This window comes from Mesoplodon mirus (genome assembly GCF_964341445.2).
Source record: "Mesoplodon mirus genome assembly, chromosome: 3".
NCBI lineage: Eukaryota > Metazoa > Chordata > Mammalia > Artiodactyla > Ziphiidae > Mesoplodon > Mesoplodon mirus.
The window spans coordinates 165,383,074-165,405,957 of record NC_138978.1 but is presented as its reverse complement, the minus strand read 5'-3'; the positions used below and the strand labels follow the sequence as shown (position 1 = coordinate 165,405,957).

At 44.3% G+C, this 22,884-nt stretch overlaps 1 protein-coding gene across 2 annotated transcripts in view; it reads right to left on the bottom strand.

The window, feature by feature from the left end:
• The window catches only part of ASTN1 (astrotactin 1), a gene marked incomplete at both ends in the record, with an annotated part of 326,987 nt that overhangs the window by 133,444 nt on the left and 170,659 nt on the right, over positions 1–22,884 (bottom strand). For both annotated transcript variants that reach the window (XM_082612742.1, XM_082612743.1), the window contains one exon: positions 17,558–17,642. In XM_082612742.1, the coding sequence (XP_082468868.1) occupies positions 17,558–17,642 (85 nt within the window). The remainder of the gene's footprint in view (positions 1–17,557; positions 17,643–22,884) is intronic.

The window sequence follows — 22,884 nt, the reverse complement described above, 5'->3', positions numbered from 1 at the left end:
TATATAGTAATAGTACCTACTTCATAAAGTTGTGAGGATTAAATGAGTTAATACTAAGTGTTTTGAACAGTGCCTAGCATATAATAAGCCTTACATAATTGTGGACTATTAGTATTCATCTCTTTTTTCCAGGCACTTAACACAATCCCAGAGACATGGAAGGTCATTGGTAAATGTTTTTCAAATGAATAAATTATGGATGTACCCTACTTTAGTGGCACTGGGAAGATCGATGAGTTAACTCAGAAAGGAACACTATGCCACATATTAAATATAAATAAGCCAATTTCTCTTTTGTTCCTGGAGAGACCTACACCAAGAAATACACTGAGAAAATCATGCAAAGGTTTGCAAAGAACTTGCATGTATAACTTCATATACAACCATTCACTTATTCATTCAACCAACATTTATTCAGTGCTTAATACTGAATGTGACAGGAAATGTTATAGGGTTACAAGGATGAATAAAACACAACCCTGAATTTGAGGAACTTACAAGCTAGGATAGTAGGGGCCAAGGCAGATACATGAACAGATGATTAGGTTTATCAGATCATGATAATTATGGTGTGAAAACAATGGCAGAGATAATACCTGGGGATCACAGATGAGGGTCGCTTTGTGAAGACTGGGTAGCATCAGATAGATATCTCAGGGGGGGCTATCCGGATGCAGACTTAAATAGTCAGCAAGGAATAGGCAGGGAAGTTTGGAATAGGCTAGGAATTGAGGTAAGAAAAGCCATTCCAGGCACAGCACACCCCCTAAGCAAATACACAGACATGTGGTATAGCATGATGCACACATAGGCTCTACAACAGATTCAATGTCATTGGAACCTAAAATTCTGGGCAGAGAATGGTTGGAGATGCTGAGCTGAAGGGGTTGGCGTGAATCAGGTCAGAAAGAGCCTGTAGGCCATCTTAGAAAGGCCCAAATTTATCCTGTAGGGCCATAGGTTTCGTTGGCAGGCTTTAGGCAGGGTGTAAAATGAACAGCTCATTTACATGGATCTTTTTGGTGACTGAAGAGGAAGGACGTGAGGCCAAGTCAGGGGGCAGGGAGGCTATCATGTGGTCCAGGTGAGAGATAAACTGCTGGCCTGAGAGAGTAGGGGTGCAGGTGAGGCCGTGTGTGTGCGATGGGCCTTTGGACAAATGTTACGGTGGTGAAGAGGAGAAGCTGGTGCCCACCAAGGGCATCCCGTGGTCCTCAGCAAGGCCCCCAGAGATCTGCACTCAAATGCTCCCCTTACAAATTCCTTCATGGGGCTCCACCAACTGATCTTCCAAACACGGAGTGGGTTATTCTGGTCACAGCCCTGGGACTTCAGTGCTGAAACCTCAGGCCGAGGTTGACGCAGAAATCTAAGATCTGGGTCTAAGTGAATGGCTCTGTTAAACATTATTTCATTCACAATCGTCACTGAACTTCCAAGGGATTAAAAGACTGAAAGTCAGAAATTAAGAGGCTGCCCAGGTAAATGACAAGTGAGAGGCAAGGCCAGGATACAAATCCAGGTTTCTGTAACCAAAGTCCAGGATCTCTCTCTCTCTCTCCCTCTCTCTCTCCATACGTCTTTCACACACACACACATCCCCCACACACAAACACACACACACACACAGAATTTTAACTTCACAGCAGATTCCTCATAGTCATTATCAAGTACATGCTAAGTGTCTAGAGCCTCAGAGCCACTTTTGTTACCTTCCCAACCCCCATCCCATAGGGCCTTAGATTATAGACTGGAACCTTAACCATGTCCTACATTTCATACCCCTGGCCCTAGCAAGTTTAATTGTTAAACTGGTTAAAACTGAAAGAACAGGGAGAGGTTTTGGGATAGCATCACCAGCCCTCTCCCTGGGCTTCAGTTCAAAGGGATCGCGGTCCAGGGCCAGAGGAGAGAACGGCGGACTTAATGCACTTGTAGGCTCTTCTCTCTCTCCCTCTGCAATCCTCTGGTGAGCCAGGGCACACGGCAGGGGTTGCTGGGAAACGGAATCTTTGATGATGTGCTCTCCCTGCTGCGAAGACTAATGACTTCAAAGAGGGCATCCTGCCACGATAGGGGCTTGCGTGGAAAATCTGACTGCAGTGTAATTAGGCAAGAGGCTTGAGTTGAGGCTGCTGAGCTCAACCACACCCTCCTCTGCCCGGTGGAAAGCACAATTTGGGGAAGGGAGAGACAAAACTTTTGAAGAACAGGAGTGCGTCTTCACGATGCATTGATGCCGGCAGAGAGGAAGAGAAAAGTTCAAATCAAACCAAACAAAGAGACCCAGCCTGGCCAGTGGTCAAAATGGAAAGATTTTAAATAATGGAAGCAGGACCTCCCTCCTGAAAACCATTCCCCTGGCAGGTATTATGATACCTGCTGCGAGATTCTCTCACTCTCGGAGGAAGGGCCATCTGATCCCCTTGCCACCTGGCATTACCAACACCCTCCACGAGCTAGACACTCTTGCTTTCCATGGTCCTGTCGTTTACCTCTTACTACAACCCTATGAGGTAGGTACTATGATCACGCCTGGGTCACAGGGGAGGAAGCTGCGGTACAGAGAACTTAAGCAGTTTGACCAAGGGAAGTGGGTAGAGCCAGTAAGTGATACAGCCGGGATTGAGACTCAGGTGGTCTGCTTGTATAGTTTTAACCATTATGTTCTACGGGCTCAAGTCCTAATGTATTTAAGCTCCTAGTGGGTTGGACCTTATAGGACTATTGTGAGCCTGGAATAGGGTGTCCAGCACAAAGGAAGTCCTCAGTAGAAGTGATGTGTTATGAGTGATCTCAAGGTGATCTCCTTCCTGCCTCCAGCGTAAATACATTAAGTCCCCTACATACGAACCTTCAAATTGTGAACTTTCAAAGATGCGAACGTGCCCCTGTATGCCAGCTGCTGTACTGTGCTACTGTACTTTTCAAGGTATTGTACTGTAAGATTAAAAGTGTTTTCTTTATTTTTGTGGGTTTTGTGTTTTATGTATTATTTGTGTGAAAAGTTTTATAAACTTATTACAGTACAGTACTATATAGCTGACTGTGTTAGTTGGGTAACTCTGTTGGACTTTACAAATTGTGAACATGCTCTCAGAATGGAACTCGTTTGTATGTAGGGGACTTACTGTATCTTTTCTATTAGTTCATTTCTCATAATGCTTGGAATCTCACGAGCAGCAATTATTTAATTTTTATTGAGCACCTACTACATGCAAGACACTGTACTTGAGAATGAGACTCAAAATTAAGCTCTTGCGCTACAAGTCTTGTTGTCTACAAGGAGTCAAGACAATTCTAGGGATATAAACAAGGCCCCATGCAGTGGCCACAAGAGAGAGTTACAGGCCTGAGGCAGCCCAAAGGATGAAGGGGTGGCTTCATACTGGAGAACAGGGAAAGCTTTATAAAGGAGCAGGTATGTGGGCTGCACCTGGGAGACTGGGAATGAGGAGGGGCATTGGAGGGAGAGAACTGCAGGGGAAGAGATGTCCTGAGCAAAAGTGGGGAGAAGATAAAGTAAAAGGTCAGTGTGATCAAGAGCAAGCAGTTCAGTCAGGCTGGAAACAAATGCTGGGAGCCTTGAGAGCTAGGAGGGACCTATCCTGAGAGGCTCTGTGGTGGCCAAACTCATCCTCATGCATCCCATGGAGGGCCTGGGCTGAGAAGCAGACTGCTGGGTCCCTTCTCCTCCCACTGCTACTGTGTTCTCTGAGCAAGTGATTGAATCCTCTGTGCCACTGCTTCCTCATCTGCACAGTGTGAGGAAGGGACGCTGTGAACACTCACAAAGCATCTACAGATAATGCCTTCACATAGAAAGCAATCAGTGAGATCTCCCATTATCATTTAAATGAGGTAACAGAATATAAAGCACCTGGAAGAGAGCCTGACCCACGGAAGGAGCCCATGACGCACTGACCTCTTCCCCTTGCTCGGGTGGAGCACCCCAAGTACCTCTCCACAGGTACTTCATTGACGCCTGAAGTGGCTCATTCCTCCGGGCTAAGCTCCACCTCTCCACAGGCTTTCGAAGAGCAAATGCTTCTGGGACCTGGGAGGAAAAGCCCATTAAGTGGCTGACGGTGGAGAGAAGATGGTGACACTAGCTCAATCCCCCAAACTAGAGAACTGAGAACATGGGGTGGAGGGTGATCCTGATCATCGTGCCTGCAGCAAGCTCAGCTGCCTGACTCACATTACTTCAGAGAAGGGAGTGGGGAGGATGGGGGCAAGACACCAGAAAAGGGGGCATTTGCTGCCCACAAATCTGCTTGTTCATAGAGTAAATCCTTTCCTTGTCAGGCAGCACCCTGTGAGTTATATGCACGGACTCCAGATAGACTGCCTAGGTTTGAATCCCAGTTATGGCACTTACTATGGTGCAAGCTTTGACTAAGTTACCAAGCTTCTTGGTGCCTCAGTCTCCCCATCTGTAAAAAGGGATAGCTTCAAAGAGTTGTGTTAAGATTAAAATATATAAGCTCTTAGAAATGTGCCAGGCACAGTGTAAACTCTCAGTAAACATTAGCTCTTACTATGACCTTTACCTTCACTTATCAGGTAGGAAATCGTTATTAGAGTCACATCGCTGGAACTCCTTGTGAGGCAAGACTCTTAATGAGATAAAACTACATGGCCTGGAGGAATAGATGGTCTAAGAGCCACAAGTGTGGAAGCAAATTTTCAGCAGCTTCGGGCTCTTTAGAGAAAGAGGATGGATCAATATTAAAAAAACAAGAATGCCAAGATGTCTAAGAGCTAGACTGGATTCACTAACAAGCGGGGTGTCCCAAGCTAGGCTCATGACCATTTTTGATGGCATCTCTAGGTCAGCATTTCAAAGGGCGGCACAGAAGTCATCTATCCTGATTTCAGAAAGGCATTCATTCCCTGACTTAGAAAATGTATTGAGCACCCATTCTGGGCCAGACACTTGACAAAATCTTTTATATGGATTAGATGGAAATATGAAGGTTGAATGATTATACAGCCGATGAATTTCTGTGTAATTGAACAAATGTAACCAACAAGTTTCGAGTAAGGGGTCAAGGTCAACCTTCAGGAAAGTCTCTGATGGGAGCAGGGCTTGGTGGTGTTCTCTTTAACCTGAAGAAGGTCACTGAAGCTATGTTAATTAAATTCACAGATAACACGAAATAGCAGGGATAGCTAATATATGGGATAACATTAACGTGTAGCCAGACCATATATGGTGGTCCCATGTGTTCACAGGCATCCACCCACCCCACACTCTGCAACAGATAAGCACATTTTTCTAATCCACACAAAGGCACCGTATAAGCTAGCAGTCCTGAGCATAGAAGAAGGAAATCAACATATTCTTTACTGTTCCAAAGGACAGAGCTGACCAAACAGATCGAAGTTACAGGAAAACATATTTTGGCTCAGCCTGAAGGATAACTGTCTAAGAATCTGCATTACAACAATGATATGTGCTGCCTTTTCCAAGAACATAGCCTTCGTCACTGATAGCATTCAGGTGGCCATCTGCTAGAAAGGCTGTAGGAGGGATTCCTTTCAGGTGGCAGGTGAGATGATATGACCTTGAGGTGGGCTCCCAGCTCTGAGTGTATAGAATTGTGAGTGATTCAGCTGATAGTCTTACTCCTACTTCCTGAAATTACGGAGGTGAGTCACCACTCTCATAAGAGAGTCTAAAGATCCAATTAGGTTCAGAAAGCAGAAGTCTGTGTATGTCTTGCCCAAAGATGACCACATGCCTTTATTTATCTTACAAATATTTATTGAGTACCTACTATGTGCCAAGCAGTGTGTTAGGGTCTGACAATGCAATGATAGATAAGAGACATTGTTTATGCCTTCGTGGAATTTATATTCTAGAGGTGGATTACTCTAAACCCAACTTGCCAAATTGATGTTAAGATCTCATCATTTGGAGACAGTTCAAAGAACATAAATGAGGCTATGACCAATGCAAAACATCATCAATGGGATACTTGACGCCATCACTTATTTAAGCGCTTACATATTTTATGTACCATTATTGAGTGCAACATTCTTATTTTTACTGGAAAGGAAATTAAGGCTCAAAAGAGTTATGAAGCTAGCCAAAAGCAGAGCGCTTTTAGTAGAATAAATGAGATTTGAGCTCAAGCCTGTCTGACTGCAACTCTGTGCTCTTCCCATTGTGCTACGCTGCCTCCCATACAGATAAAAATATGAGCAGGTGAACATAAACTCTCTAGGAAGTGAGGTATCCCCAGCCTCCTGGTTAAGATGAGATCATTTGACCAAGGCTATTAAGTGAGGTCTGGTTAACAATATTTAAGGCTATACCTGGAAAGAAGAACCTCTGAACATATCCCAGACTACCTTCTTTCCAGGCCAAGTAGTCTGAAGAAAATGGATGGCCCCATCCTTCAAACGTGAAGATCTCACTCCTGACCCACCAGGCAAAGGCTCTGGAACCTTTGCCAATAGCAAGGACTTGCCTAGGTGTTTTAGTCTCCCACATTTGTGCCAGTAAATGGGCAAATGCAATGCCTGCATAGGGTCCACGGTGAAGAGTGTGCCATGGCCTCTGCTACAATGGGCCATCTTGATTTGAATCCACAGTTGTGGTTTTACACTGGCCAGAGCACAGAGCTGCTTGCTCAGTAACAGGTGCCTGGTCCCGACAGTTACCAGCCTAGAGCATTTACTGTGTTTAGGCCTCCAGCTAGGTCCCTCTAGTGACACGACATTTTCCCTAGGACTCTACATCATTCTGGAAGAGATACTTGACTACAGACTACATACTTGTCATTGTTTTAATCAAGGCATCGACTCAAGGATCCCCTGTCCCCAGAGCCTCAAGGTGGAATTGTAGCCTCTCTCCTGCTTTGATTTTGAGACTCTCAAAACAGTAGCCCTTGAGGGGTTTGGCAACAGAAAGTTCTCCTTAGGGACCGAGATTCTCTTTTCTTGCCAATGAGACTTTCAATATTGCTGCAATATTCAATAGATCGCCAGTAAAATGGGGAAACCAGTAGTTTCTACTCATAGTGTTGAAATGAGAAATAAATTTGTTGGTACATGAAAAGAACTCAGAGGGCTGGCTGATGCATCCCCAAAACTATATGTGTCAGCTATTATTATTATTATATTAGTATCACGACTATTACTACTGCTCCTGAAGGGAAGAGTGTGGGGAGTGTTACAATACCAGGCATGCAAAGTACTACGGCTCACTGGCTTTGATGTGAATTTAACTCCAGGTAGGCTTCTCTCAGTGTGGAATATGTTCCCATTTGTGACCATCCCACCACGGTGAGCACTCACTCCATTTAAAGTCATCCTTCTCATGTGGAAGGAATATAACAAGGCCTAAACAGACTCACGGATATACGGAACAAACTAGTGGTTACCAGCTGGGAGAGGGAAGGGGGTAGGAGCAAGGCAGGGGTAGGGGATTAAGAGGTACAAACTACTATACAAACAGGGATGTATGGCAATGTTTTATAATAACTCTGAATGGAGTGTAATCTATAAAAATATTGAACCACTATGTTGTGCACCTGAAACTAATATGATATTGTGAATCAACTATACTTCAATAAAAAAATAAATACAGACATAAATAAAGTCATCTTTCTCATTTGGTTATAAGCAAGGGAGTCTCTGCTGTACGTCAGGATTGGAGGAAGTCCATGCTGGGCACTGTGGTCTGGGCAGCCACATGGAAATCCTCCACCTCCAGGGCTAACTGGGGCATTGAACAGCTGTCCACGGCCTCCTTTCACAGTCCTGCACAACAGAAATCTGGGGACTCTCCTCCATCCAAAGATCTTAGATCCAAAAGCCAACCTCAACTGGAAAGCCTGGTTTCCAAGCCATCTCTCCTTAAGCCAACCATGCTACTCTCAGTGTGGAAAACCATGTGGAAAGGTTAATAAACTTGACGGGAAGAAGAGTACCAGGGAATGAAAAGATTATTCCAATTGTTGAGTAGCATCATGGTCTAATGAAAAGAGCCTAGATGTTGGCATCAGGCAATTCTGTTCACCACTGTGACCCTGATCACCATACTGCTGAGCCTCACATAATAATAGGCACCTTTCTCATTACATATACATACATATATATGTATGTGTATATATGAATATATATATTTTTTAAAAAGCAAGAGATATAACAATATAGTGTGATTTTTGTTAAAAAAAAAAAAATTATCCCTAAACCAACAAAAAAGTTCAGAATGAGTTCCCTCCAGGGGATGCCACTTCAGGTGGCTTGGATTGTCTTCTATTTACTGTTCTGTGAGTGATTTTCTTTCTTTTTTTTTTTTTTTTTAGATTTTCTACTAATGATATGCATTCCTTTTATAAAAACAACAAAAAAAGATAAAGTAAAAACCAAGACATGCAGTGACAAATGTTTGCTCTCCAATTCCTGAGATTATATAAAGTTAAAACTTATGAAAAAATAATTGTAGTGTGAATGTTCGAAGCAGAATTCAAAATACTTATCTAGGAAGAATAAACCTTAAGATGATTATTACTGAAATTGTTTTCACAGAAATTGCAGGTGGAATAATCAATACTAACGGCTCACCTCTTAACCAGTTTGGAGGCTTTTTATCAAGATTAGTGATGATATTAAACAAACAACAACAACACTGAGCCCAGCATTACACGCTTAATAAATGGCAGAAAGGGCTTCCCTGGTGGCGCAGCGGTTGAGAGTCCGTCTGCCGATGCAGGGGACACGGGTTCGTGCCCCGGTCCGGGAAGATCCCGCATGCCGCGGAGCGGCTGGGCCCGTGAGCCATGGCCGCTGGGCCTGCGCATCTGGAGCCTGCGCTCCGCAACGGGAGAGGCCACAACAGTGAGAGGCCCGCGTACCGCAAAATAAATAAATAAAAATAAATGGCAGCAATTAATCAGCATTATCTGAGGGACTGCTCAAAATCTTCAGTGACATTGAAGTTGTACTGCATTAAATATTGTGCTGAATTCGAGGGTCACTTCTTGGTGTTCATCCATCCCTTTGTTATACAAAAACTTACAGAGATGTTTACATTAGAGGAATTTGACCTGAACGCTAGACCCTGAGCCACTTTCTTCTTTCCTCCAAAACCAGGTTTTCAACTGAGGGTTTTCAGATAGACGTTAAGAATAACTTCCCCAGAGAAAACGTTTTGAGAAAAATAATATACAACAAAGACACTTTTAAAGCTTCCTTCTTAAAATTCCCCCAAATTTTGTGGTTACAAAAGTAATGAATGCTCATTGTTAAATAACGAAAGAGAACAAAAATGCATTAAAAATTAAGGGGGGCAGTGGAAAGCAAAACTTTTGATGCATAGAAAAAGAAATTGGGAAGAAATATGACAAAATGGTAACAGTAGTTTTCTCTGAACATGGGATAATGAGTGGATTTTTTCTATTTACTTTAAAGAAAAAAAAGATAAATAGCCAACATGCCCAAAGCCAGGGAAGATGACAGCACTCTCAAACCTAGTGTTCTTAGACTGAAACCCAAAGAAGCTGCAGGTCCAGGGAGCATTCCTAGTAGAAAACATCCATGCATTCAGTAGAATATATAAATTCAAGACACTCTCTGGAAAGCCTGGGCCAAACATAAAACATTCATTTCTATAAAATTGAAACAATTTATCTTCCATTCTCGAGCAGATGGGAGGGTAAATCGAGGTTGATTTTTTTCACCCTGGTGGTCATACTGGAGGAAATATGAGTGTTCCTGTCTCCGGCACTGTTTAAAATGAGTCTCTTGGTGCCGTGACTGGACTAGTCAGAGAGAACACTGTGGATGTTTCACTCTCCTCCAGGGGGTAGGCAGTACTGTCGGGGACTGCAGACACTTGTCGTGTGGGGAAGGGTGGGATGAAGCTGAGTCCCCTTGGTGCCCTGGGGAGGAGGATGCAGAGAAGCAGGTGGGGAATGCCCACCTCTCATCCACAGCTGATGACTGACTTCCAGAATGTCACATGCTTATCACACTGGGCTCTCTTTGAAATCTGTATTTACCCAACTGATTTATCTCCAATACCCACCTGTCACTATAAAGCTTGGCCACCAGCTATGTGACCTTGAGCAAGTTTCTTCACCTCTCTGGCCCTCTATTTCCCCATCAGTAAAACACAAGAATCCTTTAGGATGCACTCAGCCACTAGTCTACAAACCCATTCTTTTCATCAGAGGGGATGGTCCACCGGTAAGAGGATGCCTTCCTGGTGGAGATGTGGAGACTCCACACCTTGCTTAGGAAGGGTCTCTTAAGTCTGGCTGGGCTGCAGAAGCATTTGGGGGGGCTTTTCATCTGTACAAAGACTGGGCCCTCTCCCAGACCCATGAATTTAATATATCTCTTGGGGTAGCAATCAGAAATCAGTATTTTAAATAAGCTCCCCAGATGATTCTTAAGTATTTGCTCCATGAACTGGCATCAGGGAGTCAATTATTAGGCATATTTTGCTCTCTTATCATCTTGAGTAACCAAGAAGGTTACAGTTGCCTGTAAGAGGGGAGCAAAGGGCATCACCAAAAACAACCCCGGCCAGGGGCAGCTCTAGCTCCTCAAGTGCATTTGTGCAAATGAGGAAAATGGCACGCATCAGGACAAATGTCCCCTGCGTCTCAGAGTTTGCTTTCCTGGGCCTGCAGGGGCGAGGTTTCCCCCCTCAGCTGCTCTTTGTACTAGATGTCTACGTGCCATGTACAAAGCATATGGCTGTACTCAGCTGACTGACCACACACCTTTTGTGAAAATGGGTCAAATTAAACATGTTTCCACTTGAGAAAAATCCCTAAGAATGAGGTGCAGGGTCCCCCAAGACAACTGAGGGGACTTGATCCCGTTCAGCCCGTCTGAGGAGGTCCTGGTAGGTGGAGATCCACTTTCAATCACTCAGTTCCTGCTTGCTCACCCAGAGGGGGTCAGTTCTCCTTCTTTCTACAGGGCAATATTTCAGAATCAGGTTACAGCAGAGTTTCTAGCAAGAGAAGGAACTAGGAACTTTAGGTTTAATACTAAGAGCTAAGATGACCTATTTGACACTGAAATGGGTGGGAGAAAGGACAGCCACATTTCCACTGACTCCTGGGGGAAGAGGAGGAAAAGCAAGTAAAGGAAAAGGGAGGGAAAAAAAGAAGAATGAGAAATAAAGGGCCAAATAAAAACACTGGAAACCCTTGCTAGGAACAAGTGAATAAGTGAGAGGTAATTAGAAAGAGTCACACACGCACGCACGCACGCGCACACACACACACAAAGAGAAAACAGGACAATAAAAAGGGAGTTAATGGGAGGATAATCCCGTTTGTGCTTGGCATGGCAATGACAGGAGCTGGGCACAGACAATGGAGTTGGGGCTGGAGGGAAGGGGAGGAGGGCACCCAGAGATAAAAGAGCAGCAGCAGGCTGGCCTGCAAGCCTTGTCTGAGGGGTTGGAGGAAGGTGAATAGGGCATCACTGATACAGAGACAGGCATGGGGGTGGGGAAATAAAAGCCAGATGACGAGCTAGAAACGGACAAATGAAAGTCAGGAAATGTCAAATGTCACGCAGGACTGTCTGACTCCATCTGAGTCACTTCTGACGAGACTCTGGGAAGGTCAAAGAAGGCCAAACACTGCCCAAGACCTGGGCTGGGAATCAGAGCCACCCGCTAGCATTCTAGTCACTGCCATACAATGGTTCAGCATTTGCACTTTGATGGTCAGACAGCTGAGAGAATGGTCTTGCTCAGCTTTAGGGGGCCAGAAGGTGAGAATGGGTTTTAGATCATTCTGAATCATCGGTGCAGGTTGGTCTCTGCTAACACCTACAACTCAGAGGCAAAGGCATCCTCTCTAGTGGGCTGTGGTCATTTTTCTGTGAGTGGTCTCTAGGGAAATGTTTAGGATGGCATCATTCAGACAGACCCAAATAAAATTACCTTCTGTCAAGGACGTTTTGGAGCAAGACCGAGGGGCTGAGGCCAACCATGACAAACATGGTCCCCATTCTTGGCTTGAAAAGGAAACTGGATTCTATGGTGTGGGGCATTTGTTCCTTATACAGATTTAGAATCCCTGAGCAGGGATCCCTGGGAGGGTGAGTAGCAGGGATGAGTTGTAGAAAGAGAAAGAACAGTACAAACCTGGGACAATGGAAAGGCCCTATTAAGGTGGCACGGGCTACGTACGAGTGTGTGAGTGTGTGTGTGTGTGCATGCGCAGGCACAAGCACACATGTGTACTAGTCTGGGGGAGATGTCATGGTAAGTAGGTAAGTATGTTGCCTCCTGAGCAGGCAGTGAAACAAGTGCTCTGATGAGCAGGACTATTCCTGACAACAGCTTCTAAAACCTTGGAGAAACACCTGTTTATTTCCACAGCTGGTCTTTTCCCATCTCATAAATTATCACTCTATCACCATTCTTCAGCACTGAAGTCTAGTAATATGTTGTCTAGTGGGGAATCTCCTTGGTATTGCCCTCTGTATCTGAGATGCCAGAATTAGAAATCAGTCTATTATTTACCGGGAATCTTCAAATGCATGAATTTAATCTGACTGTGGTGTTCTGAAAAATGTACCTAGAGGCCACTGGGTATACTCTTAACTTAACAAAAAACATTATTAGAGCCTTTCTTAATAATCTCCAAAGTAGCTAAATAAATGTGTTTTTTCTCTTCTAATATTTTCATGTAAATCATCTCTCTTGCCTCCTCCACCCTCATTTATTGGTTTCATTTCTTGTCTGTGAAATTTTTTAATTTGTCCTTGTTGCCCTAGCAGACAAATATCACATAGACACTAACAGTCCCTGGCTGTGTCTATGAAGCCACAGGGTTGGGAGGCTGAGCAGCTGTGAATTCACACAGGTTAGACAGAAATGTGGTGAAGCCCTGCACTAGGGCAGGATCCTTCCATCCTGGGTCCTCTGCTGGGCACCTGGGTCACCAAGGGTGCTGGGGCAGGCAATGATTGATTTTGTTGCCAACCTCAAAGACCAAGGATGTAACCTCAAACATCCCATGTTCTTTTAATAACTCATTAGAAGTCTGTCATCCATGACTTTAAATCTTTTTGAAGCTATTTTTACTTTTAGTGAATCAGAGCCTCTTTTGTAATGAGTTCAGTGATTTTACAACCTGCCACCCTGAATCCTGTCACCTGGGTAAACTACAGTGGCTGGCTTTATCACCAAGATTCACACACGAATGTCTCAACTAGCCTCACTTCTCCTTGGGCATTTCTGGCAAAACCAGAGTCACCAAAAATGGCTGCAACCCCCTCGATTCACATGTCTTGTACCTATGGTCCCCAATTTTCTGTCACTCTTTGCTGTCTGCTCTTCAAAACTTTTATCTACAGGATAATTTTAAGACTGCTTTATTTGCAGGATCCAGATAAATAAAACCTTAGATAGATAGTCTTGAGAGGTTTTTCGTGTGTGTTTGTTTTGGTTTTTGTTTTCTTTTTAGGATTGTTTTAATTTCTTTTGAAGGGTCCAGAAAAATAATGTGTAGTGAGGAAATAGCCCTCCACATACACAGACACCTCCTGCTGACAATTCTAGGGGTGTACACATGGAGCTTTAAGGTTCAAAGCCTTAGTAAGCAAGAACTCTTCAAGATCTAGTCTTTAGCCACCTTATCAGCCTCTCCTCCTGTCTCTATAAACTGCACCCGTGGGCTACATTGAGTTATTTGTTTGCCATTCCTGGAAAAACCATGCTTCTTAAGTCTCCATGCCTTGGCATATGCTGTTCTTTCTGCTTAGAATTACCTTTGTTACCTGTTAAATAGAACAGTTCAAGATCTAACTTCCTCATGAAATCCTATTCCAGATTCTTAGATGTCACATGAGTCTTAAACTGTAATCCCATTGAACTTTGCTCAAACCTTTATTTTAACAGGTTTTGGAATTCATTGTAATTTTCTTGTTATGTGCCCATCTATCTATTCTAGACTATTAGTTCTTCCAGAGCAGAGACAACATCTTCTTCTTTTAATTAGCAACCTGCCTTATCCTGGGCCACGATGGGTAATACAGTGAATATCTGCTGAAAACATGAATGAGTGAGAGAGGAGATGAGGGAGGAGGGTGGGGAGAGGATTTCTACAAATAAACCAGCTCACTCATGTACCCATACACACACACATCACACTTACACGCACACATACAGGTCCAGGTAAACTGAAGCACAAAGCACAGTCTGGATAAAGTTGCAGGTGTAACTCCTCTGTCTCACAGAATCATCCATTTGTAACTTCTTGTATTAATGTCCTCGACCAATTTTCTTCCTTGTCTGAAAGTCATGACTGTTCATTGCTACTTTTGTCCTGGTTCATTAACCTAGATTTTCACAAGGGAATTCATATTAACGTTCACTGGCCTAGGATTTGGTTGTTCGACTTCAAAAGAATGTTCAGCTATTTTAATGTATGCAATATAGAATACCAAGTGAAAAACATAAATACCCATACAAGCTGTTCACCTCTCCCTCCTGGACCATTAAATAAAATAGTCAGGAAAATCAGGCCTACCACTGATTTTTCCATAATACCCCAGTACGTGTCATCAGTTAGCAATCTGTCAGGTACTTTTCAAGTGACGGTCTTCACGTTCAAATCAATTTTCATTAATTTTGTAAGAATCATTTAAAGAAACGTGGCATCAGATCCCTGATTTAAATCAAGATGTATGAATCTTCTACTTTTCATTTATCTTGTCATTTTATGAGGAAAATGCAGTCCTTTGTCTGGCACTTTTTTATATACATGTAAGCATATCACACTGCTTATCAGTCCTGGTTCCATTATTCTCATGATAGTCACTATTTTTCCCCTCCTAACAGTTGCTCCATTATTTTATTAGTGTCCAAAATGAGACCTTATAGACAGTGATGATCAGAGAATAATGGAAATTAGAGATGGAAATGATAGATTAGGTCTCCTTGTCTGTTTCCTGGGGCTAATGTTCCTGTCAGTCTCTAACTCAGGGCTCTAGCCTGTCTTATTTTAAATGACACCAACGTGGGGCCTCCACCGTTTCCCTGGAGGCTCCTGTCTACATCCAAGACTGTCTCTACACACAGCCAGAGGGAATGATGAAGCCTTGTGCAATTACCCAGTGAAGTCAGGCCCATCCTCACATGATCTGTCTACAAGGCAAGGGATGTGGAGGCTTGAGCGATTAGCCACCAAATCCAATCACTGCAGAGAGCCAGCCTGGATCATTCAGGGCACAAAAGTGAAATGATTTTTTGTCATTGTTTACTTCAGCGGCAGGTATGCAGGCTAAGAGATAGAGAGCTGGTTATCCATCACCTTTTCCAATATTTTACTCAATATGAATCATAGTCAACTGAGATTTTCGGCCATCACATAAGCTAAAATCTTGGCTCCTTGGCAACTATGCAGACATGTCAGAGGGCAGAGAGTAAGGGGACTGAGCTGACTTTACATAGCCATAGCAAATGGCACTCTTTACTCAAACTCCACTCGGCCTCTATAAGCCAAGCTCTCTGCCCTTGCCACCAATCTTTCAACAACCGGCCACCTCATATGCATTTACCCTTCTCCAAACATCTTCCTCTACACTTTGTGGACTGCCCCCCTGATAGGATCACAAATTCAGTGGAAAAACGGAGCCATCCTTCATTTTCACTAACAGAAAAATTTCATGGCACTTTCACTTTCCCCAAGTTTTCTGACCTGTGACTCAGATTTCCTTTCCTCAACTTCCTTCTCTCTTGTCCTTATCCCTCAACTTCAACCTGTTCCAGCACATTTGCCCTCTTCGAACATCTACAGGCATCTATCATGCCTTGACTTAGTCATCAGCTGGTCAAGTTGTCTGAGTGGAGTTCTTCCCCTTCATCATAAATCACTCCTTTGGGCTCTTCAATCATTTTTATTGCTCTTCTCCAAACTCCCACCCATTTTTCTCCATATTTACTGCCTTGAGAGTCCAGAACCACATTCAGTATTCTAGGCTTGGGCTCCTCCGAATCATAGAGAGGAGGTTGAGCATCGAACTCAGGGCTAGGAGTCCTCCTTGGCGCCGTGGGAAGGGACAGTGATTTCTTTTCTCCACCTTGCCAGGCTACAAACACATTTCCACTCTGCAGTCCAAGCAATCACTCCGAGATGGCTTTTTTTTTTTTGCGGTACGCGGTCCTCTCACCGTTGGGGCCTCTCCCGTTGCGGAGCACAGGCTCCAGACGCGCAGGCTCAGCGGCCACGGCTCACGGGCCCAGCCGCTCTGCGGCATGTGGGATCCTCCCAGACCGGGGCACGAACCCGTTTCCCCTGCATCGGCAGGCGGACTCAACCACTGCGCCACCAGGGAAGCCCCCCGAGATGGCTTTTGCCTTGATTTCTTTCTAGTTTCCCCTGTCCCATTGATTGCTATTATTAGTTAGCGTTCATTGATCCCCGTCTTCTCACACCCTCCTCCACAACCCAGCCAAGGCAGAAAGTAATCTCTCAGCACCCAAAACAAAGTAGGAAGTTGCTTTTAAAAGGCAATAGAGGATATGGGGAGGGGGAAGGGTAAGCTGTGACAAAGCGAGAGAGAGGCATGGACATATATACACTACCAAACGTAAGGTAGATAGCTAGTGGGAAGCAGCCGCATAGCACAGGGAGATCAGCTCGGTGCTTTGTGACCACCCAGAGGGGTGGGATTGGGAAGGTGGGAGGGAGGGAGACGCAAGAGGGAAGGGATATGGGAACAGATGTATATGTATAACTGATTCACTTTGTTATAAAGCAGAAACTAATACACCATGTGAAGCAATTATACTCCAATAAAGTTGTTAAAAAAAAAAAGGCAATAGAAGATGGATAGTGGTGATGGTGGCACAACAATGTGAATGTGCTTAATGCCACTGAACTGTACACCTAAGAACGGTGAAAATGATCATTTTTATCTTATGTATATTTTTTCTCCATGAAAAAAATTCCAAAAAAGTAAAATGAATAAAATATAAAGCAATAGACAAGGTAACTATTTTATCCCAGTTGTCTGTGCTTGGGGAAAAGCAAAGGCCTTACAAGGAAATGGTAATTGAAGATCAGGTGAAAATCCTTTGACTCAATGCCAAGCACTCCCTGAGTCGCTGCATTTCACCCTCTCTGACAGTACTGGTGAAAACAAGTTTCCACTCATATCAGTCTTGCAAAGCTCGTTGAGCTCTGGGAGAGCTACACTGGAATGTGTGCGACTTCACGTGTCTACAACAAAATCATCAGCTAAGTTCTGTCTGTGGAATCCTCATGGCTGATGGTGGTGTGAAAAGGAAGAGAGGGACAGCTTGATTCCCAGATCCCAGCCGGAGGCTTGGGGCTGCGAGTCAGAGGCATCATCTCTGAACTCGTAAATGGAGAGGAAGATGAGATGGACATCACTGGGATGGTGTAAACATGGAAACGCACAGTGACACGTTTATCCATTTGCTGTTCAGAATAGAACCACCCTTTAGCTCTGTCTCTCTCCACGCAATTGCTCCACGTCATGTCTGTGTGAGGGAGCGGTGACGTCCGGGAACTGGCTAACTCGCCGTCCCCTCACTTACCCTTGGTTGGTTCCCCATTCATTCCGAATGCAAAGATGCTTGTGCACTGGATCCTTCATGTAACCCTCGTAGCAGAGGCATTCCCCTTAGAAGCAGGGTGAGGAAGAAGAAAAAGAAACGAAGAAATTGATTAACATGTCTGTGTCGGAGAAAACTAATATGAAATGATCACATCAAACTAACACTGGCACGGATGAGACCATAAATCCTATTATGCCATACATGCCCGTCTCCACTGCCCATGTGAAGGAACACACCACCAATCTCTCCGTTTTCACTATGTGATAACTTTCACTAGTTGAGCACACTAACATTTACAAAGCACCTATTACATGGGCTCTGCAGACACAAAGTCCAAGAACTCTCTGAGCAAAGGGACTTCTTCGTTGTTATTTTCTCAGTGGCCAGTATATTGCAAGACACATATTAGATGACCAACACATGTTTGAAGACCACATAAGTGAGTTATTTCATCGAATGTTTCTAAGAAATTTGAAAAGTACATATGATTAGCCATGCTATCCTGATGAGGGAAATCGAGGCTCAGAAGAATTAAGGGATCTAGAGACAGATTTAAATGGCAGAGTTAACATTTGAACCTATGTCTGTCTGACTCCAGACCTTTTTTCCCAACCAGGCCATGCTGCTAGTCCAAGAACAACTGCTGTATTTAGAGGAGGCCACTTATACCTATCATAGTTTTATAAGAACTCTGGGTTTTTATTTTTAAGTGAAAATGGCTCATTATCTTGGTGCTGATAAACAGAAGGATCATCTATGTTAGTTTAGGATATCACTATGTTTCATTATCATTACTTACTTCAACAGTGTACCAAGAGGTCCACGACCCCTCTGGAGTCGTATGTGAAACTGTACATATGTGTATGTGCATCTTTCCTCAGCAGGCCTCCATAACATTCATCAGATTTATAAGCAAATCCAAGACCCCCAAAAGATTAAGAAGCATTGCTCTCCTTAGTCTGACTTTGAAGAAAATTGTAACTGCTTCCTTATATTAATAATTCCTTAGGCAATGCTATGTATCCCTAAGCTGCTGAGATCAGTTCCACTGGAGCACCGGTATTGTCTTTTTCAGTGGCTGGTTATTTAATTTATAGGTAGTGAAAGAACAGAGTGTGACTTCCTAAAATTTGGAAATTACAAAGGTGCCAGACCCTAAGGAGACAAAGGATAAGGTTTCTTTATCTTCCTGGGAAGAAACACTCAAAAAGGATATAGATGGAATAATAGCTTTGAGAGCTATTTTCTCTTTTCAAAGATAAAAAACAATAAGAATGAAGTGAAGGGGCCTCACAGTTATGGGGGCAAGGACTGGGTAGGCTCTGAGCAAGAAGTTTTTGTTAGGATCTAAGTGCATCCATTCTTGTTGAGACTGACCTATAAGCTACTATCCATCGGGGTCTCACTACCAGATAACACTTGTCTTCCTCTCCAACACCTGCTCAGCCAAGGTGCTGAGGAGTGGAGTAGAAATGAGTAACTTAGTTTGTGAGGGATCCACAGGGAGTGTTAGATCAGTACTTTGTCTCCTGTATGACAAACTCAGGCTTCCATGCGGGCTAGATTCACAACAGGGTGAAACTTACTGGCTTCAGTGGTGCTGAGCTGTATCTAGGAACGGTCAGGGAGCTGGGAGTCGAACACAGGAAAACACAGCGGAAAATTCGGTAGCGGATGATAAGGCTTTCAGGTGAAGGCTGTTTCTCTGATAGAAGGAAAGCTAACGAGGGCAAGGACCAGAGGAGGGCAAAAGAAGGGAAGTACCAGGAGCCAGGCTTCATACCGCATCAATTCTAAAGAAAGCATGGACTCTAGACTGTAAGCTACACGAGAGCAGGAACAAGCTAGTTTTTCCTATATTTGAGTAGACCTTTTATAAATACTGTGTAATGGAAAATAAACAAATTAATTAAAGAGTGTGTCCCAAATTTATAGATACCATCACCACCACCTCTCCCCAAGGCGTCAATGTCAAGCCAACGAATGGGTCAAGGACCCAGAAGTGATTTGCCCTTAAGGAGATCATCTTTCAACTTCCTTGTGGACATTAGGCATGGATATGATATTACAAAGCAGGAAGGAATCTCAAGAGGTTGTCAAACCCATCAGTCTGACTCTTACAATGTTCTTGACTGGATGGCTTGCCTAGAATTAAAGACTGACAAAAAAGGCAGTCGTCCTTCCACACTTGATATGTGGTTACCACAACACATGTAAAAATAAATGCAGTAACGACGCAGAGTTCGAGCAGAGCTTGATTTTCCTAATGCTGGCAGTATCTACCATTTGTAGAGCACATTTACCTTTCTCAAATTGCCTTCACAGCCATTATCCCCTGATGAGATTTCCAGCATTCATTACTATGTGGGGACACACAACTGACAACAAATAAAGCTTTCCTCCATATAATGCTATATGCAGCCCGAAGTCAGAGCAACAGAGACATTTTTCAAACATATCATGTTAGAGTTTGAGGATTTCCAAAATTTGTCTCTTAAATCATCCTCATTTCCGGAACTCACCAAACTTCCCTCTTCTGTATTCCTCCTCAAAACCAGTCTGGCCATCTACACTGAAAGGAGTTCAGACTTGATGAGGAAAGTTGCTATGGCAACCAACTGCTAAATCTTGACTTTAAGAGGGGTTTCGTGCAAGCACAGGCTCTGACTGTTAGCTGTGAATTTTAAAGACCCCACAAGGGTGTTGGATGCCCTCCTAAGCTAGAAGTGTTACAGTCTCTGCATCTGCTGTGACAGATGGCAGGGAACACATGACGTGCCGACTCTGTGGTGGTGTTCATAGGAATCCAACAGAGAGACGTGTCACGGCCACAGAGAAGTGCCCAACTGGGATGGAGCATGCCCTGCAGGAGGCACTCACAGACAGCTACACTGCCAGAGAGTAGAAGCCCACCCAAGAGATGATCTGTGCAGGGCCGTGAGATGCCTACACTGGATCTGTGCTTGGTTCCCTGAAGGCAGATGCTCACAGGCAGTGCCTTCAGTCATTTCCCATTCCATAGATGGATGGAGGCACAAATCTCATCGAATGATTGAAGGAAGACCTTGAAGCTAGGGCTCCTCAGAAATGACTGGGCTCACCACAAGTTCTTCATGACATAACTACAGATCAAGGCCCAAATTCCTGATCACCTCCATCCTTCAGGTAGCAGTTGGCTTTTATTAAAGTCAATTGGGTACGCTTCATCCAAAAAGGGAAATCTTTGTCAGACATCTGGGCTTGAATAATATCTAACTGCCTGGTCTCCTCTCCTGGGCAGACATCAGGCAAGAGGTAGGCTCAGAGTCAAACAACCCCACACGACTCTGGGAGGGCAGACAGAGGGAAATAGGCCAAAAGTACACCTTGAAGGGAGGTGCTGTAATTGAGCCACAAAAGAGAGCTTGGGATGAGTGGGCAATCCAGGTGGCACGAACAAAATGGGAGCTGTGCTACCCCATCTAACTAGGTTCTAAAAACCAGGGAAGAGTAGAGAGAGAGAGAGGCCCTTATTCAGAGTAAGGAAAGGGGAGGAGGGCTAGAGTGAGTCTGGAAAACTGGTCCAATGCCCCTCACCAGATTTTACACATTTCTTCATGGTTGGGACCAGCCTATGGAAAGATCTGGGATAGAAGGAATTTCAGCGACCATCTTGGATGGTGATTAAAACTTGATTTAGCTTGGAAGTGCATGCTCCTTGCAGACTCATAAAAGCTACATATCTTGAAAAGGGCAGTGAGGGTCTGTGGCCAGAACTGAAGGGGGCTGTGAAATCAAGCAGGTGTGTGAAGCCTCCACAGCTGCCCATATGGCGGAATAAAAGCCAGGAATGCAGCAGAGAGAGAAGGTGCTGAGGCCAGTTAGTCTGTGTTGCCCTCAGAAAACAAGCCAACATACAACCACCGGAAAAACCCTTAGAAAGTACAGGAAAAGTCAACCCCTGGCTGGATCCATCTGGGCATTAAGCATTACAATTTCAGTGGTTTGCTGTTAGCCCCACGTGACCAGAGACATACCCAGGGTTACTAACCTGGGGTGATCTGAGAGAGGATGTCAGTGTGCAGTTGGCAGAGGGCTTCCAGGCTAAGAGCCTTAGGTACATTATGTCCCTCCCCGATAGTACGTTGCTAGAATGCAAAAGGGAGGCTGGAATGGAAAATGGTCTCAAGTCTCTTCCAGCTCCAATCTTTCCGTAGATTCCTGACACATCTGCAGAAGGTCTGTGCAGCCACCTTCTATAAACTGTGCCAGGGTGATATAAAGAGGGCATAACAATGCTTATTTTTCTTCTGTCCTTTTTCTCCTTCCCTAGTGTGTTAGTTTTCTATAGCTAACATAAAAAATTATCACAAACTCAGTGGTTTAAAACAACAGAAATATATTGTCTTGCGGGTCTGCTGGTCAGAAATCCAATATGAGTCTCACTGGGCTAAAAACAAGGTGACTGTAGCGCTATGTTCCTTTCTGGAGACTTGAGGGGAGAATCTGTTTCCTTGCCTTTTCCACCTTCTGGAGGATGCCCATACTCACTGGTTCCTCAACCTTCAAATCCAGCAATGGTTGGTGGAGTCCTTTTCATGTCATATCACTCTGGCCTCTTCTGCCCCCGTCTTCGACTGTTAAGCACCCTTGTGATTACATTGGGCCCACCTGGTTAATCCAGATACTCCCCTTATTTTAAGATCAGTTGTCTAGCAACCTTAATACCATCTGCAACTTGAATTCCTCTTTGCCAGGTAACGTAACATTTTCACAGGTTCTGGGGATTAGGTCGTGAACATCTTTGGGGGCCCATTACGCCTCCTACCATACCTGGTACCCTGGACCTCTGTGCAGGGGAGGAGGAAACACACACTTAAGTTTGAAACACGTTGGAAGGATGCCTGAGGAGAGCTTCAGGCACTGGAGGGTGCTCCTTTGCAGTGACTGAGCGCCTGTGTTTGTGTGTTTGTTTGCATGTGTGAAAAAGTACACGTGCGCTTGCACAGTTCCACCCATCCATGTGGGCAGACCCCTCGGCATGGCTGGGAAAGCACATGTCCCAACACTATGACATTTCCAAGTGAGTTAGCTGGAGGACTGCAAAAATAACGTCGACTTGACTTGCAGCCAATGCCCACACTCAGCTCTTTGGAGAAAGGCTTTAGGATGGAGTGTGGGAGGCGATAAAGTTTCTTACTGACGAGCATGTGGGATGACCACATCATCCCAGGCACAGACAGAAGCAGGGCAGGAAGGGGGAGGGTTTCCAACCCCAGCATTAATGAAAATGGAAGTCCCTGCAGTACCATTTCTCAGCGGCTACC